This window comes from Stylophora pistillata, chromosome 4, assembly GCF_964205215.1.
Source record: "Stylophora pistillata chromosome 4, jaStyPist1.2, whole genome shotgun sequence".
NCBI classification, from domain to species: Eukaryota; Metazoa; Cnidaria; class Anthozoa; order Scleractinia; family Pocilloporidae; genus Stylophora; species Stylophora pistillata.
The window spans coordinates 20,245,454-20,263,478 of record NC_142522.1 but is presented as its reverse complement, the minus strand read 5'-3'; the positions used below and the strand labels follow the sequence as shown (position 1 = coordinate 20,263,478).

Here is an 18,025-nt window from a genome sequence, read left to right as displayed (position 1 = left end):
CGAGTGACATTTGCAATGCAAATCTGGACTTCATTTACATCACGGAAACATGGCTCAAAAACCACATTGATGACAATTTCGTGTTACAATATCATCCGCGGAGACAGGGTAACTAGTGATCATGGAGGCATTTGCATGTACGTCCGCGATTCTATCCGATTTGATGTTCTATCCGACCTTATGGACGAGAATTTTGGAGTTTTATTGGTCAAAATCCGCCCCAAACGGCTCCCTAGGGGCATACCATCTATTGTTGTTGGAACTATTTACCATCCGCAGAGTGCAACCGACTCCTTGATTTCATGAGGGGACGCAAATCGTCTGCACTGGAAGTACACATCAAACTCCTCAGGCGTTCTAATCCCATTAAATATGTGGTTTTTATGTCAGCGTTTGCATGGTTAATATCGTTAGCGCCCCTTTCGGTTGGATCTGGACAGTGTCTGTTTTTGGATCTGGACAATGTTCTTTTTTTTTTTTCCCAGATTGCTTTGTAGTGCATGTAGTTTTCTTAGTTATTTTCGCCAAAAATGGCGCCGAGGGAAGGTTTTTCGACTTTCTCTCGCGTCGTCAGTGATGCATTAAGCGAGCATAATTACTGGTATGTGCTCACAACAGAATTTTGTGGAATTACCCCTCTGCAATATTTTAAGCGATCGCCGATCGGGACAACTTTTCCAGAAGATTTCTGCCGAATTGAAAGCGACAAACTTCGGCTTCTCGATGGGCGCCCCTTCGTCAACAAGAAAAATTCCAGCGCATTTGAAGTTTTTTGCTCGTCTTTTGGACTTGTATCGGTTATTCTGAGGAAAAAAAGAGGTTCTGAAGACGGAGGATCCGCCGCGATTTATAAAGTTAAAGAATTTTTGAATGGCTTGGATTTGAGTTCACTCACGGGAGACGGCAACGACTTGAATTGCGAGCGACCACGTGCAGCTCGGCGCCTTACAATGACCCCTCAATTCAACACTCCACCTAGTACGAAAGAAATGCCTGTCTCGGTTCATTTGACTCCTCCAAACAGTGGCAGTCTTAGTTCTCCTAATCTAAAGGAGATTGCTCAAAGGAATGATTTGGAGACCCCAGAAAAGACTTTCCTTATTAAGAAAAGGGGGAGCCGCGTTCTCCAAGATGCACAAGGCATTTGTGAAAGGAACCGAGAAAATTTATCAACGGTGCTTTCCAGCATGTGTGCTTTTGGCGATCCTGAGGCCAAGGCTATTGTAAATGAGATTGTGGAGGATGTGGCCTTAAAGAAAGGAGTTAAACGGACGGTGGAAGAGCTTGTTGGTGATGAAACATTTTCCTTATACGTGGAAGCCTCCGAGTTCCAGATTGGGTGCTATTATATTTCAAGACCAAGGCAAGGATATCTGGTAATACTTGGCAAGCTGTAATCAATATCACCAAACTTGGAAGGACAGGGGTAAGTAAGGTCTGTTATTATTTATCAATCTTAAGAGGCTTCTTTTGGAAAGGATATGTCTGCACTCAGATTTAATTTATCCCAACTTGGGGTTGTGTCCTGGTGTACCGGTTAACGAAAATGTGTCCTGGTGTGCCCGTTAACCAAAATATGTCTTGGCGTGCTGGTTATCGAAAATTGCGTGACATCGGCCGATCGCGGAATGATAGCGTGACAGCTAGTTAGTTTCATGAATAATAAATGCTTGAAGGGTTAATTGGGCCAGTCGGGTCATTTGGGCCAGCGGGGTCATTTGGGTCATTTAGGCCGGTTGGGTCATTTGGGCCAATTGGGTCATTTGGGCCGCTTGGGTCATTTGGGCCGGTTGGGTCATTTAGGCCAGATGGCTCATTTGGGCCGCTTGGGTCATTTGGGCCGGTTGGGTCATTTGGGCCGGTTGGGTCATGTGGGCCAGTTGGGTCATTTGGGCCAGTTGGGTCATTTGGGCCGCTTGGGTCATTTGGGCCGGTTGGGTCATTTGGGCCGGTTGGGTCATGTGGGCCAGTTGGGTCATTTGGGCCAGTTGGGTCATTTGGGCCGGCTGGGTCATTTGGGCCAGTTGGGTCATTTGGGCCAGTTGGCCTATTTAAATCAGAGGGTTGTCAGTTAGCTATTAAACCGGGTGAATTTTTCGCAGTCAGTGTAACAATTGGACCAGTTGGGTTATCTGGGCCAGTTGGGTTAATTGGGCCAGTTGGGTCATTTGGGTGAATAATATTTTTCCGTCGCTTTCCCGCCACAATCGCCAAAATACAACCGCTGACGCAGGCGCCTGTTAAATCAATCTAGATTTTCCCGCCATCAAAGGAAGCTGGTTATAGGTACAAAGATAGATTTATTGATCCTCGGTATTAATATCATGGACACTCAAAGTAATGTAACATCGACTACGGATCTGCAATCTCAGCTAAGCCAAATTATTCTTCCAATCGACGAAGTTGTGCCTCAACGCCTTCGTCAATGGCTGTCTGCGTTCGCTTGCAGCAATGGCACCACAAGCGAGATGCTTCTCTGTTCAACTTTGGTGTCGACGAGCTCTTTGCTCGGCCAAACAACTTTAAAGCTGTTTCGTTCCTACGAGGAGAAAGCAAATCTCCATCTCATCGCTACTGCCCCTTCTGGAACGGGAAAAACACCAGCGTGCCAGAAGGGATGCGTGGAGCCAATTGTGGGCCATGTTGAGGAGAAAATTCAGACCAGCATCGTAATAGATGAAACATCATCAAGCAGCCTATTCAACCATTTCCTGGGAGGTTGGTATTTTTAGACATCCATTATTATCTTTTGTGTGCAGTAAGTTCATGTTATGATACTTAATGTACAAAGAATAGTGTAGAGGATATTCAAACCAGTGCTAAGGTGTTAAGGGTTAAATGTTCTTTTCAAGGACCTCTGAACTTGTGCCCTCCATCCCCAGGAGTTGGGTGAGGGGCTCAGATGTAGGTACATAACATGCAATATTTTTTTTCCATTTCTTGATGTGTACTCCTTTGTGTCTTAAAAATATTGGCATTTTCTCTGAAAATGCCCTAGGCAAGAATAAACATCTGCAATTTACACTCCAAAGCAAGGCGATGAGCATCCCTGTCTGTTTTGTGTGGGGTCTTTCTGGGCCCCTTCACTCTGCAATCGAGGGTAAGTGGGTAGAATGGGTAATATTCGAAATTAATTTTAGTTCAAATTGACTTTCAGTTGTCCAGTGAAACATATATTAATTGTAATAGAAAGAATTTGGTACATTTTATTGCAGCATCTACAGTGCCAATCCTTTGTGTGGATGAGGCATACTCTCTCCTGCAAAGACTAACACATCAAGGAAAGTCAATATCACACACGAGCCTCTCAATGGAACGCCTGTGTAAATGTTACGATGGAGATTTTTGGTATGTTCTAAAAGGAACAAAAGGCAAGCGGGTTGGTGTTACTTCAGCTAAACTAGCCCTCCTTGCTTTCACCACCCCTCAGCAGTTCCTAGAGTCAGTTTGGCCAAAAATTGTGGCCTCAAAAAATGGGCTGGCAGAGAGGCTGCTCTTTTTTTATCAAAGGAGATCGGAACATCTAGACCTGGAAGCTATGGCAGAGAACTCTGACTCCCTTGACGAGTTTTCTGTTAAATCTCTTGGCGATGTATTTGAAAAGATATATGTGGAACATAATACAACACCAGCACTGAAGTACACACTGACTGCTACTGCCAAGGAGCTTTTCTTTAAGTTCAGTAAGCCCAACGAAGATGACAGCCAGGGGGCAGTTGCTAATTCAATTATTTCTTCAGGTTCGAAGAAATATAAAAACACTCTACGTGTGGCCTTGAATATGCATGTCCTCTACCACCGGCTTACCAAAGCACTTGCCTTAGAATCGGGGACAACGCCCACAGCTATAACAGCAGAGACCATAAATGGCAATAACTTTCACTGATACTCTTGAGACCATGAAGGGAATCTCAGAGCTGGTGAGTTCAATAAAATACTAATTATATTAATGATGAAACTAATAATAATAATAATAATAATAATAATAATAAATATTATTATTATTATAATGATCTATTATGGTGACCCACATGTTCATGCAGCTGGAAAGGAAATGACTATATATTAACCTGAATTTACATCTGTATATTTTACATTAATTCTGATGATTAGCAGTGTAAGACCTACCTAGCATTCCAAACCAAAAGATTAAATGAGAGAAAGTGCTGTTTGGTTAAGAGCTTATTTAGTTAATTTTTAACAGCTAGTTCATTGTAGCCATTTCAGCAGGTTAGAAATGATTATGGAAAAGCACTTCAACGCACTTTTTTTGAGGGTGGTAAAAAAAAACTGTGTACGTTCTATAAATGTTGTGGTACAAATTTGTTTTTGGTTGATTCATTTATAGGTCAGTTCGAATTTTTATTCCAAACTGGTCAAAAAAACAATTAAACCACAAGATACATGGTTTGAATTACTCGCTCAATATTCTGTAGACTGCTGGTGACATGGAAACTCAAAGGTTTAGTTTAATTGGAGCTAAATGGATTTGTTTTACAGTCTTGCCGTCTGCAGAAGTCCCCAGCAGGACTCAAAGTGGGGGTGTTATGTGAAGACATACAAAAAAGAATTCTGTGCCTGCCTGGTCTTTTTGTTAGTGTGAGGAGAGTAGTGCAGAGCTATTCTTCTACAAGAAGACCCAGCAGCAAAGCAGCCCAGGAAGCCATGGCAGCCTTACAGGCTGCTACAATTGGCTCTGTTATGAAGGTAAATAAGCTGGTGGTCTTCTTCAAAAAGCTTCCAATAGTTGCAAACTCAAATGCAGTTGCTGCATGTGGTGTAACACCAGAAGAACACCATCAGGCATTCCTCACAAAAGACAAGAAGATCACAGAGGACATGCTAGAGACTGTTATGAATGCTCATCCACAAAAGGATGAGATTGTAGCTTTCTTGCAGGCAACAGAATAGTACCTTTTAATTAATATTGTGCTGCTCATCACAATGGTAAAGATGGGACATCTAAATCATTAGGGAGACTTAGCACTGCTTTTACTCGAAACAGCAACCATCAGCTTACCCTTTCACTTTTCACGTAAAATAGTGTTAGCATAACTGCTTAAGCTTCATACAAGCTCAAGTCACTTTGGGTTTACATGAATTCTTGCAGCTTTCTGCTGATGAAAAGCATGGCATTTCAAGGGTTTCAAATATGAAGTACTTCATTTACTTGTGTGACTTCTGCTCTGTGAGAGGAAAAGGAAGAAATCCCCATATACTCAACAAATGCAAAACAGCTACATCATTTGCAGACACTGCAAAGCCCATCCAACAAACATAAAAAAAAAATGGCTGGAAAATCATGGTCACTCTTTTCTGGTAAACCAAGTGCTAAATCTCACTATTGTGTTATTGTTGTCTCCAGACTGTAACAGATGTACATAAAATTATTAATAAATTGGATACATAATTGATTTTTTTACAGAGGTGTATTGACATTAATCACAAATTGAAACCCAATTAATATTGTAGAGAAAGATAGTTTATAACAATTTATGTTGATCATGTTCTATCTAAATTTTATTTGTTATATTTTGATGTCATATTTCAAAAACTGATCATCCAAAGAAAATAATGACAAAACTGAATTAATGAAAGTGATTTCATCATAAAGAAGAATTTGGATTGCAATAGATGTGCATAACATTATTAATAACAAATTGGATAGATACAATCTATTTTTTGCAGAGGTGTGTTGGAAATATTTCTTGAAATACAAATTTAAACCCAATTAATATTGTAGAATTACATAGTTGTAAGAATTTCTTTTATTCAGGTACCTTTCATATTTCATGGAATTAATATATTTCAAAGTGATATTTCAAAACTGAACACCCAAGTAATAACATAACTGAATTAACAATAAAAGTTCCTGTTCATTTAAATCATGTGCAGATTGTTATGTATACTATAACTATTACCTGGATCATGCTGGGGGCTGGGAATGGGGGGGGGGGGGGAGGGGGAGATGTTGAAGTTTCTATTTGACCAGCAAGTAATACTCTATGTCGAATTGTTGTTAATGCTCTAATTGTTATTAATGCTCTAATTGTTATTAATGCTCTAATTGTTATTAATACTGGTTCCCTGCCAATTAGTTAAAAAAACAAATTGACTTGGCTGACATTAGGTGGTGGTTACAGTATTCCAAAAGGTCTCTCCCATCAGAACCAGTTCAGTTCAACCTGCTTTTTGTAAAGGGCTTCAAAGCCTTTAGCCACTTTCTTAATGCTTTGGAGTTTCCCATCTATTTGATTGGCTTTCTTTGGTTGCAGGGGACTGCCAATACTTTTTGAAATGTCATAAAGTCTGGAGTAGTATTCATGTACTTTTGAAGGTTCAATGCTTAAACCTTTCAAAGATGCAAAGTTCACAAGACAGTCTAATGTAAGACTTTCAATCTCAGACCATCCAAATACTGGAGTTAAACCTTGTTTCATAAGGTAATCCAGACTGGAGGTGCTCCCTTTGACCTCTTGTAGTTTTTGCTTGGGTCGGTATCTTGAAGTTGTCACATCTGTGTGTATACCTGTTTGGCAGCCTGGGAGCTGCCATAAGGATTTCCACAATCAACACATTTACATCGATGGGAGCAACCAGCTGTTGTAGAGTAGCACTTACACCGGCTCTTGTTACCATTTGGTGCTTGAAAGCAGAATTTTCTTCCATCTTTTTTGGCAGAACCACGACCACATGAGCAGTGCTCAGGCACCTGTTCCTTTGGAGAAGCATTGCTACACATACTCGTAGAACTAACATGGGGTGGGATTTCTTCAAACACATTCTCCAAAGATACCACAGTGTGATATAATTCTGGTTGACCAATACTATATCCCAGAAAAATGGCATTTGTAGCTGTGCAAGGCAAAAGTGGGGAAACTGGTACCACTGGCATGTGGTCTAGTGATGTAAAGATGACAATGTTTAGTCTCAGAATCTGGGATAGTGCAATTCCTATGACATTCCCCAACTCATCTAAAAAAGAATGAAAGTTTAAGACAGGCTTTTTGGTGTGCTTAGCAGTGCACAATTGGTCCTTATGGAGTAAAGAAAAGGTTAACATGTTTTCCTATACATAGAAGTTACATATTTAATAAATCCAAAAATATTGGAAATAATTTGTTTTCTTGAAAAAATGCTCCTAAGTCATCTATAAACAGAAGGTGCAGGAGTGTTTGCAATGGTAAAATAATGTCAAAATGTCTAGTTTCAAAGAAGATGCACACCTCCCAGATAGAAGTAATTGTTCTAACACACCTCCACTCATTTGAAAACACCAATTAAGCTTTGATAATTTCTTTAAATTTTGTTTTATTTCAGGAAAGCTATTATTCTTTAATTTTATCAAAACTGTCCGATTTAGGAGGAATTTGAATAGCTCCAAATCATCCAAATAATCCTTAATTTGGCTATTTTTTCTAAATTGGACAGCATGTAGTCCTGTTACACATAAAAATTGGTGTGATCACTTACTTGAAAAGTATCCACACTCCCTGAATTTGTTTATCTCATCATCAAAATGCTTATCAGGTGACAGAAGGGCATGCTTGTACCTTCCAGCATTGTTTAGGCACTCATTGACTACAAGATCCCGCAATTCTTGGACAATCTTGATGTAACCACTGTCTCCCAGTGAAATTCCAAGGAAGACCAAGTGCTTTTGAAGAGAAGGTGATGATGCTGACATTTCTTTCAGCTGGCGAATAACACTGAGAAAAATGCTATCTGCTGGACAATCGTACTCGGCAGTGGCTAGTTGTAGGCTGTACCCCAATAGATTCTTGTTTAGCCGTTCAGAGTGTTCAGCAACTTTCTCTGTGTTGAATGTGGAGTTACTGAACAGAAGTAAGCTGCAGGGCATCAAGTAAAGTAGCTTGGAACTCAACCTGGGATTTTTACATCGTGAACGCAGCTGATTATAAAGAACAGACAAGTTCACAGCCTGGCAAAAAATGTAGTTATGCTCAGTGTCACTGAGCCTGTCCTTGCTTGTGTCAAGATTTTCATAAGTGCTGTTAACAGACATTTCAAGCAAATTACTCTGCATGACTTCAGGATCATACTCCTTGGGTACACTAGCATTCTCAGGATCACTTGACTGTGGGATTATGCCAAACCTTTCAGCTGTGGGTTCAAAGCCTTGTTCTTCTAATGCCGCTCTGTAGGATAGGATAGGCCTTACACAACCTGATGGTAATTCTGATGCACCTCTCCTCTCATTCCAGAGGTAAAAGAAGGTTGCCAGTAATGCCTCAGCCAATTCACAACCCAGCCTTGATCGGGCTATCACAGCCCTCAAATTTTTGTGTAGATTTTCATTTCTTGTGGAGCCACCCCCTTGAGAAATCTTTGACAAACAGCCTCTTTCGATGTGAACCTTCAAATTTTCAATTTCATGCAAAACATTTTCATTCAAAACAGTCTCACCATTGTCATAATTTACATCTTTCCATCTCTCTGTAAGATGTTCAAGATTACTCATTATTGTATGCTCATCTGGTGTATCCATCTCTCTAATTTCACCTTGGTCTGCATCAGCTCGGAATATCATCTTAAAGTCATCTATGAAAGATGAGGACAAGTACTGCCGTTTGCCCTTGGGCACTTTTGTGGTGACTCTTTGAATGGCATGAAACAAGTCAAGCTTGACAGACACGTGTGGGAAAATCTGCTGTAATTTGCTTCGAACCTTGCAGCAATTGTCCACAAAAATTGTGTCACAGGATGCTTTCTGTTTATCAAATGTATGCTCCAAATTCTTTAAAATGTCCTCTACCTTGCTTATTGCAGTACCCTTTGTCAGTTTGTAGGTGAGTACCTGGCCAATTTCATTCATAACGATATAGAGGGAATCAAATTGCGTAGACCAAGATCCATTTGGGAGCATGCAACCAATGTTTGCAGCAACTTTGAATGTGTGGTCAGCACTCATCCATTCAGCAGTTTTCTCACTTATGTTTTGCCGAAAAAATTGATGGTTCTCTTTAAAAATATACAGAAAGCACTGATGAACTGTGTCTGTGCTTGGTGTTGGCCTCCATACATCAAAAGATGGGAATTTTGGAAGTTTGCCTTTGTCTACGGACTTATTTTGCTCCAGATATGTAGAGATGTGTCTGGCATACTTACACTGTCTTTCCGCAAAGTTTTCCAGGTATCTTTGCGCTAGAAACAGTTCAATTTCATTAAATGGGTGTCCACTTGAAGCCAATGCAAACACTAAAGAGCAAAGGTCAGGAGTAAATCCTAACTTATGGCCAAGATGAAATTTAATATCACCTGATGGTATATTCTCTAGTAGTCTGGGGTCATGACCGGCGATTTCGTGTCCTTGAGTGCATCGATACACACGGCTCGCTAGCAACACGGGGCCATTTACACAATAAATTTGGCGAGGCAAATCTCGCTCACTCGTCCCATCTTTCCACTTACAGGGAGTAAGGATAGTATTCTGATGGCCATGCTCATAATGGGGGCATGTGAATCCAGTCTTGAAACAATGCTGCTGCTGCTTCAATGGATCCCAAATGATGATTCTAGGAAGCACATAGTCGCTAACGTTAGGAGGACTGCGAAAGTCTGGGTTTAACTGCTGCCCTGGCTCAATAATCGCAGGTCCATCCAACTTTTCGCCCCGAAGTAGACGATCTTCGTATTTTTTTACATTATGCTGAACATAACTCAGAAATTCCTGATTTATCTTCATTCTTCAAATAACCCAACTGGCCCAGATGACCCAACTGGCCCAATTGTTACACTGACTGCGAAAAATTCACCCGGTTTAATAGCTAACTGGCCACCCACTGATTTAAATAGCCCAACTGGCCCAAATGACACCGCGGAAATACGTTTTTTAGGGGACGATACAGTATTTTATTGGTCAGCGGTCACCTCAACGAAACCACAAAGTTTCACGCCGTGAGTCAAATCGACAACGTAAAAAAACAAAAGGCCGATGTTTTCATCGAATTAGTCCACAAACACATGGAAGCGCTTGGCAGCCTACTGTTGATGACCACTGACCAAATGACCCAACTGGCCCAAATGACCCAGCCGGCCCAAATGACCCAACTGGCCCAAATGACCCAACTGGCCCAAATGACCCAACTGGCCCACATGACCCAACCGGCCCAAATGACCCAACCGGCCCAAATGACCCAACCGGCCCAAATGACCCAAGCGGCCCAAATGACCCAACTGGCCCAAATGACCCAACCGGCCCACATGACCCAACCGGCCCAAATGACCCAACCGGCCCAAATGACCCAACCGGCCCAAATGACCCAAGCGGCCCAAATGAGCCAACTGGCCTAAATGACCCAACCGGCCCAAATGACCCAACCGGCCCAAATGACCCAATTGGCCCAAATGACCCAACTGGCCTAAATGACCCAAATGACCCCGCTGGCCCAAATGACCCGACTGGCCCAATTACCCCTTCCAGCATTTATTATTCATGAAACTAACTAGCTGTCACGCTATCATTCCGCGATCGGCCGATGTCACGCAATTTTCGATAACCAGCACGCCAAGACATATTTTGGTTAACGGGCACACCAGGACACATTTTCGTTAACCGGTACACCAGGACACAACCCAAGAGTGTTTCTTCAAGAACCCAGATAGATTCAAAGAAAGATGATCATGGAAAGCGCCGTACAGCTGGTCAAAGATAACCTTCTCGAACTCTTTAGAAATGGCGGTAAGATTCGAAACAGGACGATCATTTCCTTTGAGTGTAAGCCCTTCTTTTTTAAATACCGGTGTCAAGTTCCCTCTCTTCCATTCGGTTGGCCATGATTGGTTCATACTCAGATAGTTCATCAGCTGTGTTATCACCTCCGCTAGGATGGGAGCAGCGAGCCTTAAGAGACGCGGTGAAGTTCCATCTACGCCAACAGTCTTCCGGGGATTTAGATTGTCTGAGACTTCGATTCACGTACATAGCTGCAACTCGCAGGCTGCAAGACAAACTGATCTAGCAGCATTTTGCTAGCGATTAGTTTTACACTTGGATGATCGTTGAAATAATTTTCACGGTGATTTGTTGGAACTACATTGGCGAAATAGCTATTAAATATTTCCGGTATCAAAACGTTCCGAAAACAAAGGGAAAACTTGCAAGATGGACCATGACCTTGATGGAAATTATCTGTAGAGAAGTATGACAAAAAGCGTCTTCGTATCTACCCCCTAGACCACGCAAAATTGTTCCCCTTACGTTTTTCGCTTAAAAAAAATAATGAGACTACTCGTCTTGTCCTTTTTCGCTTAAAATAATCAAACTACTCGTCTTGCCCCGGCCGAACCAAGACACATGGTCTTAAAATAACTGAGGAGAATGTGCTACCTTTCTATAATATCAAGAAATGGATAGACATTCTAGTGTTCTCAGACAAGGACGAATAAATGGTAGGTCCCGTATCTATTAATTATATAATTTGATTAGGCAGGGGACGTTAAAAAATCTACGTCACGAGATTACTGTGGTGAGGTCTGGCCTGTTTACTGGAAATTGGGGGGAGGGGATATCTGCTAAAAATTCGCCTTTGTTGATTGTAAACTGCCACTGGCAGTCTGGAAAGTCCCCCGCACAGTGTTGTAAAGCGTCTTGAACAAAGGGTAAGAGCGCTATAGAAATAAAAGTTATTATTATTATTATTATTATTATTATTATTATTATTGTCATGCCTTCCGTATTCTTATTTCCATTTCATTGTCATCCTCATTCAAATAAATGAGATTCAAACTGAGAACGTTTGCGATCATTTTGTCCCTTGTTTTTTCTATGTGGATGACCGGTTGTTTGTCCATTTGAAGTTTTTTTTTAAGTATTTTGGCTTTGAAAATCTCGATTTTCAGTGTTTACATTTCTGAATCTTCAGAATAGATGGCGTTGTTTCCACTGTCTGTCGGTTTCTGATCTTGCACATATCCAATTCTAGAGGGAATTGACGTCGGAGTTCTGACATGTGCCAGCGACATGTTACTGCTAGGCGCTGTTGTAGCTTTATCACGGATCAGGCTCAGAGCGTCTCCTTCAGGAAACGTTGTCGCGGTTAGATGGAGTGCTAAAATCGTTCTGTTGAGAATATCTGCTAAAAGTTTAGGATGTGACAGTTAAGCAATGCTCTCCCCTTATCACCAACAGGTTGTTGCCAGTTTTCTTTAATCTCATCAACGCATTCATCTTTGATTCATAAAAGGAAAATATGTTTTGTTGCCGAGGTACAATGCAGACGGTGTGTTGTTGAAATTTTCATAGAAGTGAAATGTAAAACGGTTGATGCCGCGTAATGGACTCGATGACGCCACGGTGTACTCTGAGAAAGTGAAATTTATGAGGAGGTGACAAGAGTAACAAGATTAACATTATTTTCCAATAAAATGGAAACAACTTTGAAGAAGCTTAAACGAGTTGATAACATACTTAGCGAAATAATGTTTTGATATTCTTTCACAAAAACAATCAGTGACTTGTAACACTTATCGTATGGCCAGTTGTGGTCCTTTGTTCTTAATCTCTTTGATTTCTCGGAAAAAGACTCGTTTCCTAAAGGTTCCGCGCGTCAAGTTTATACCGCATTGGCATACTCACTCAGCCGGGGGTTAGCAATTTCCTGTTCCGTTATGATTGCTTTAACAATGGCGTTGTTTGCAACAAATAAATGCTCAGGTAGTGTATTCCCTGACGATTTTGCAACGTTGACATTATTCTATTTTCAGTTTGAGAAGAAAATGCAGAGGAAATAGCTAATACAGGGTTATAGTTACTGAACAAAATAAATGCGTTTTTAATCTTGCGAAGTCTCAACCAGTGAAGCGTGTCATACGCATAATCGCGTGGGGCTGGGCACGTTTTTCTTTCAAACTTCGTACAAGGAACCTTGTTCAATTCCCTTTGAATTATGTCAAATATCAGTGATAGCTTAGTCAATTATGTTTCAAAACATCGTCAAAATTATATATTCGCAAAAATCCGAAAAACGTGAAATCTCTGCAATCTCTCCTAGCTATGTAAAATTTTGGCTGAATTAAAGAAATGATGTTCTTCACAAACTCCACACCTTGATAAAAGTATCTAACGAGAGTATCAAAGAAATTAACGCTAATCAAAATGATTACTTTGACGTGTTGTCGCCTTCTATGTACTACTAGATAATCTGCAATTCAAGACGACAGCACAGATTCATGACGGATGCACTCGTGGAGAGAGTTAAGCGAGATGTTGTCTTCAGGAGACAAGAACTTGAGGGAACCTAACTTTGTTAACAAAATAGGCATAATCCATTAGAAGACTAAGTTTTCAAGGGTTGTGGGTCCCTCCTTCATGCAACAGTAAAAAGCTTGACAGCCGTCCGCTTTAATGCATATTGTTTTGAATCTTCACAGCAGTGGGCTCAACTGAGCAGGCTTGATATTGATAGCACGTTACTGATTCAATTCGTTTGATTATGCTTTGTTTTGTTTGATTTTTATTTTCTACTGAAGGCTCTAAACAATGGTTGTGACACTCACATCATTTTCAGGGATTGCAGCAGTTTTTTTGTTGGTCTGTTAGGTTTTTCTTGCCCAAGTGGAACCAAAGTCCCATTGCGTGCACTATTCAGAAAACATTTTTGTGATTCATACATGTGGAAGCTTCAAATACTGATTTGGATTTTCAATTCTTGAAAATTTATCAATACTTTTTGATAAAGCTAGAACTTTCCTCGAAAGTGATCAGAGGAACTTATGGGAAACCAGAAATGATTCGCGTTGAAATCCTACTGAATGCTGAGAGCATGGCTGAGTCAACAGCCCTTTCGAAAATATGGCTACCCGTGCATTGTCCAATTTCCCACGGTAAGACAACGAAGCACACTTCAGTAGGTAAGAACAATGGCTGTTCGTCATCAATTACTTGAAAATCAACTTAGAAATTCAATAAGTAATTGGTTTTCACTTGCACGCCAACTATTTTGATTGCGAAAGCAACCATACACAGCCTCATTACATTACTCGAAATTTTCCAAATTAGGGCGATTAATAGATCGTGAGGCGATTTCTGTTTAGACTTGGTACAACTTAGTGAGATAATCAACCAAAGTTTCGAATGCAAAATGATATCCTGGATTTTGGCTCTCCTCTTCCTCACTTGTATATCAAAGAGCATGGCACAGGGCGGAAGTAAAGGTACTCGAGCCAAATAGCAAGTGAATGCCAAGCGCACGCATCTACAACTGATCTAAATTGATATACGTCTGGGCCTAAATTCCTAATTATATATTTCTCGAAAATAATTTCAGAACCTGGCGTGACTGTTACCTGCGGTGCTCATCAGATGGAGATCACATTTGAGAAGAGAATATTCCCCGCACTAGACGCGGGGAATATGTCCTTGGATGCCCCTGCGTGTTCAGCCTCTGACAGCCTACAGTTCATTTCCATTAGCACGGCCCTAAATGGATGCGGAACAAAACTCCAGGAAACTGAAGACACTATTGTGTTCTCCAATGTTGTTCATCAAGATGCCGAGTTAGTGGACGGCCAGATTACTCGTGAACATGACTTTGAATTCCCGTTTAATTGCAGCTATTCCAAAACGAAGTTTCTCAGCCTAAACTTTGTCCCCGAGGGAAGGGTTGATGTACGCGGTGTAGGTATGTAAATGTATCGCCAATCAACAGTTCATCCGTAATTCTGCTGAATGCTGTCAGTGGCTTAAATCAACACTTGTAGTATTTCACGGTCGAATCCTGATGATCAATTTGACTGCGCTAGTAATCATTAAGCATCCTAGGTAGGTAGCAGACTTTACCTTGATCGCTTTTTACATGCTGGAGCTTTGTTGCCCGTGGTAAAAAGGCGAGAATGCAGTAATTGCATATGACTTGACAAACAGATACTGTCACAAAAGTATTATCTGTTGCAAAAAAAGGTAACTTCGAGTAATCTAATGCAAATATTACTCTGTTTGATGATAAACTGTTATTCCAGGGGAATTTGGTGACTTCAACTTCACATTTGATATCTTCGCAAGCTCTTCTTACTTAACGCCCTACTCCGCTTTCCCTGTCGAGGTGACGCTCAATGAGTATATCTACCTAGAGTACAAGGTGGCGTCCAGTGCTGACCTGGGGGTGATGGCTCTCAGCTGTTTGGCTACAAAAACTCCAGATTATTATTCGTGGCCGCAATATCACATTATAAAAGATGGGTACGTGTGATGTTAATTAAGGTGTTAATAACTTACCAGTTTTTATTTTGAAAAATTTAGTCTTACCAGTTCTTTGAACGTCATCCTTGTTCCTTCCTCAGTGGACCTCAATTTCTTCTTTCGGTAGTTTCATATAAAATTATTAACTTATCATGATATGACCAAAACAGGATAATTTCGTCATTTGGTTAACACATTTTTGTTTTTCGCATCAAAAGGTGTGCAATGGACACGACTCTAAGTCACGACTACGACCCAAGCAGAAATAGGCAAACATTTAGACTGAGAGCATTCAGGTTCTTTAATGAATATGACTCATTTTATATCCACTGCGAGCTGTTAGCCTGTCTTAAAGGGTCTAACTCTTCCAGGTGAGTTCATTTGCGGTAGTTTGCGATCGATTATGCACAGGAAAATTACGTATTTCAAAGCCAAGGTCCACCAGACTAAACTTTTCATGTTTTGGAACAGAAGGACAATCTGTTTTTTAAAACAATTGAAAGTTTGATGAAATATGCTAGCTCATAGCACCAGTACTAACTTTCAGTGATAACATTGCAATAGACTAAATCACTCGTAACTTGCATTTGATGACTTGAAGGTGCCAACAGGGATGCGTACCGCCAGCTACTAGGAAGAAACGTGAACTGGTAGAGGACGCAACCAGTCCGTACATCATCAAAAGAGGGCCAATCAAAATTGTCCAAGAGAAAAGCCAAAACGAAGAAGGAGGTAGATCATTATCATGCGCAAAGTTTAATACAACTAAAACAACTAGAGTGTGTATTATGACGAGAGTAAAGGGAAACGTTTTCCACGTTACTGAAGTAAAAGGCAGTCCTAATTCAAAGAATGACACTTAGCGAGTTACTTAAAAATTCGATGAGAATGAAATTTTAACAACATTATTTCCCGGAGGTAGCCGTAAAGTAAATCATACATAACAGTGGTTTTAAAATACTAATACGATGGCAGGGTTCTAAAAAGATGAGAAAAGACTGTATAATAGAACCTACGAATACGCATCACCATCAGTGGTTAGCAATAAAAAATGTAGAAAGTCATCGATCATTGTCACAGCCTGTGGACGTGAGATCTTAAACGTGTACAAATCAAGTTCGTATAAAACCATCATTTTTCTTGTGTGTGTGCTTTTACAGACAAAGGAAAACAGTCAGCAGCTGTAATAGGAGGTGCAACTGCCGCTGGTGGAGTTGGTCTGGTTGCAGTCATAGGTTTAGCTGTTGTTTTCGTCAAATATCGCATTCTACGGCTCATGAAGAACAAGAACAAGGTCAGAGACATGTACACCGGCACCACCCAGGATCAGCAAATGAATAGTGGAAATGCCCACATCCAAGACGGTGAAACGGTGGAAGCGAATGCTGAGAGTGAAAACGCTTAGCTTAAAAGGTGGACACTTAAGTTAAAAGCCCATAAAATATTTCTGACCGTAAATCATTTCCAAGTTTGACTTGTGACAACACTAACAATAATTAAGGTTAAGTATGCAGGTTCGTTCTTTTTGTCGGCCTTACCTAAGTAAGTAATGAAATGGCTGTCATCGAATTATATTGACGTTGTTTCCCAAGGGCATTTGTAAACGTTCAGCATTTATTCGAGACCAGATTGTTTTAGCAACCAACTTTTATCTATTATGTTGAACAACCCTTACGATACCTTAACTCTGATATATCATGCACGATTGAAGATTAAAGGAAACACAAAGTTTTTCTTGTACGAAACCAGCATTCAATTGAGAGAAAGCCCAAGGAAAAAAAATTTGGAAAAGGTAAAAAAAAAAAGGAAAAAAAAAAACAGTTCAATGAGTCATTAGCTATTTGTAAAGTAATTACAGAATTATTATCAATAACATGAAATCACTTAGTTGGAAAAGAACTCGAAGCTGGTTTCTGTCGACTTCCCTGAGTCTGCACATGGCTTGAAATAAGTTCAGATAGCATGGAAGAATGTTGTCGATATTTCTGACGACGCTTTCGACGCAATGGAAGTCAACTCCATTCCCGCTGGTTTCGTGATAAAATCTTGTTTATCGCAGTCAGGACAATTAGAATGTCATTAGATAGGTAAAAAGTCAAAGTTAAAACGCGGTTGGGCGATTCTAAAAATGCTAATTGAATCAACAACACAAAGGAAACGAATTATCTTGAAGAATTTTGTTTGTCACGACAAATCAGCTGTGTCCATTCTCAGACTCTCTTTCGAGTACTTTACAACTAGCTTAACCGATCACTTAACCTGTGGACCTTCCAGCATATGTGACAATAACATTGTCAGTCTACAATGAGATCGAAAAGACCCCACTGGGAAATCTGTCTCAATGCAACTATTGAAGCGAGCTCACACCCCAGGGCTGTAACCGAACTAAGGGAAATACCTTTGATGTTTTCAATGGAAAGACTGATTCTCGTAAACTAACCAAGAAAGCATTCAATGTCGTTGACGATACTCTTCATTTTTGTATTCAAGTTTAATTGCTGATGTATGAACGATATTTGTGAAGATAGACAGTCAAAAATGCATTAAAGGAAGATTAAAGTCACTTTGCTGAATAGGGTCGAAATTTTTGGTCATGTTTGTTAGTCGGGGTATTTATTCCTTTGATTATTTTATCATAACAGACAAGTTGCCTGTTTCGTAATACCTGTCACACCATATGAGTTTATCTTTAGTCTTTACCTTTTTAAAAGTGGGGTCTTAAAATAGCACAATAGAGTAGTGCTAAGTAGAACTAACAACAGAAGTATTAAGCGTGGAGGTGACTTACACCTAGTACGTAGTTTCATTATTTTTCTGGATCGAGCT

At 40.4% G+C, this 18,025-nt stretch overlaps 4 protein-coding genes across 6 annotated transcripts; 3 read left to right on the top strand and 1 right to left on the bottom strand.

The window, feature by feature from the left end:
* The first annotated feature begins 214 nt into the window (after nt 1-214).
* LOC148732787 (uncharacterized) lies at nt 215-1,725 on the top strand. Its single transcript, XM_088757672.1, has one exon. The coding sequence runs from the start codon at nt 531-533 to the stop codon at nt 1,395-1,397; it is 867 nt and encodes a 288-aa protein (XP_088613798.1). The 5' UTR covers nt 215-530; the 3' UTR covers nt 1,398-1,725.
* Nucleotides 1,726-3,188: 1,463 nt separating this feature from the next.
* On the top strand, nt 3,189-5,241 carry LOC148732786 (uncharacterized). Its single transcript, XM_088757676.1, has 2 exons — nt 3,189-3,920; nt 4,516-5,241. Exons 1-2 carry the CDS (start codon nt 3,867-3,869, stop codon nt 4,909-4,911), a joined length of 450 nt encoding a protein of 149 aa, XP_088613802.1. The 5' UTR covers nt 3,189-3,866; the 3' UTR covers nt 4,912-5,241.
* A 509-nt stretch (nt 5,242-5,750) lies between these two features.
* Nucleotides 5,751-9,849, bottom strand: LOC148732785 (uncharacterized). Of its 2 annotated transcripts, none has more exons than XM_088757668.1 (2): nt 7,474-9,849; nt 5,751-6,900 (listed from the first exon to the last, which is right to left on the bottom strand). In XM_088757668.1, exons 1-2 carry the CDS (start codon nt 9,704-9,706, stop codon nt 6,512-6,514), a joined length of 2,622 nt encoding a protein of 873 aa, XP_088613794.1. In that variant the 5' UTR covers nt 9,707-9,849; the 3' UTR covers nt 5,751-6,511. The 2 variants fall into 2 exon arrangements, with proteins under 2 accessions (XP_088613794.1, XP_088613793.1); XM_088757667.1 differs by having other exon boundaries at nt 5,751-6,975; nt 7,474-9,848.
* A 3,688-nt stretch (nt 9,850-13,537) lies between these two features.
* LOC111327220 (ZP domain-containing protein) lies at nt 13,538-17,772 on the top strand. 2 transcript variants are annotated; one of them, XM_088757670.1, is made up of 6 exons: nt 13,538-13,872; nt 14,289-14,642; nt 14,980-15,199; nt 15,418-15,570; nt 15,801-15,931; nt 16,360-17,772. In XM_088757670.1, the coding sequence occupies exons 1-6, from the start codon at nt 13,749-13,751 to the stop codon at nt 16,602-16,604; spliced, it is 1,227 nt and encodes a 408-aa protein (XP_088613796.1). In that variant the 5' UTR covers nt 13,538-13,748; the 3' UTR covers nt 16,605-17,772. The 2 variants fall into 2 exon arrangements, with proteins under 2 accessions (XP_088613796.1, XP_022787087.2); XM_022931352.2 differs by lacking the exon at nt 13,538-13,872 and adding an exon at nt 13,944-14,175.
* The last annotated feature ends 253 nt before the right edge of the window (nt 17,773-18,025 follow it).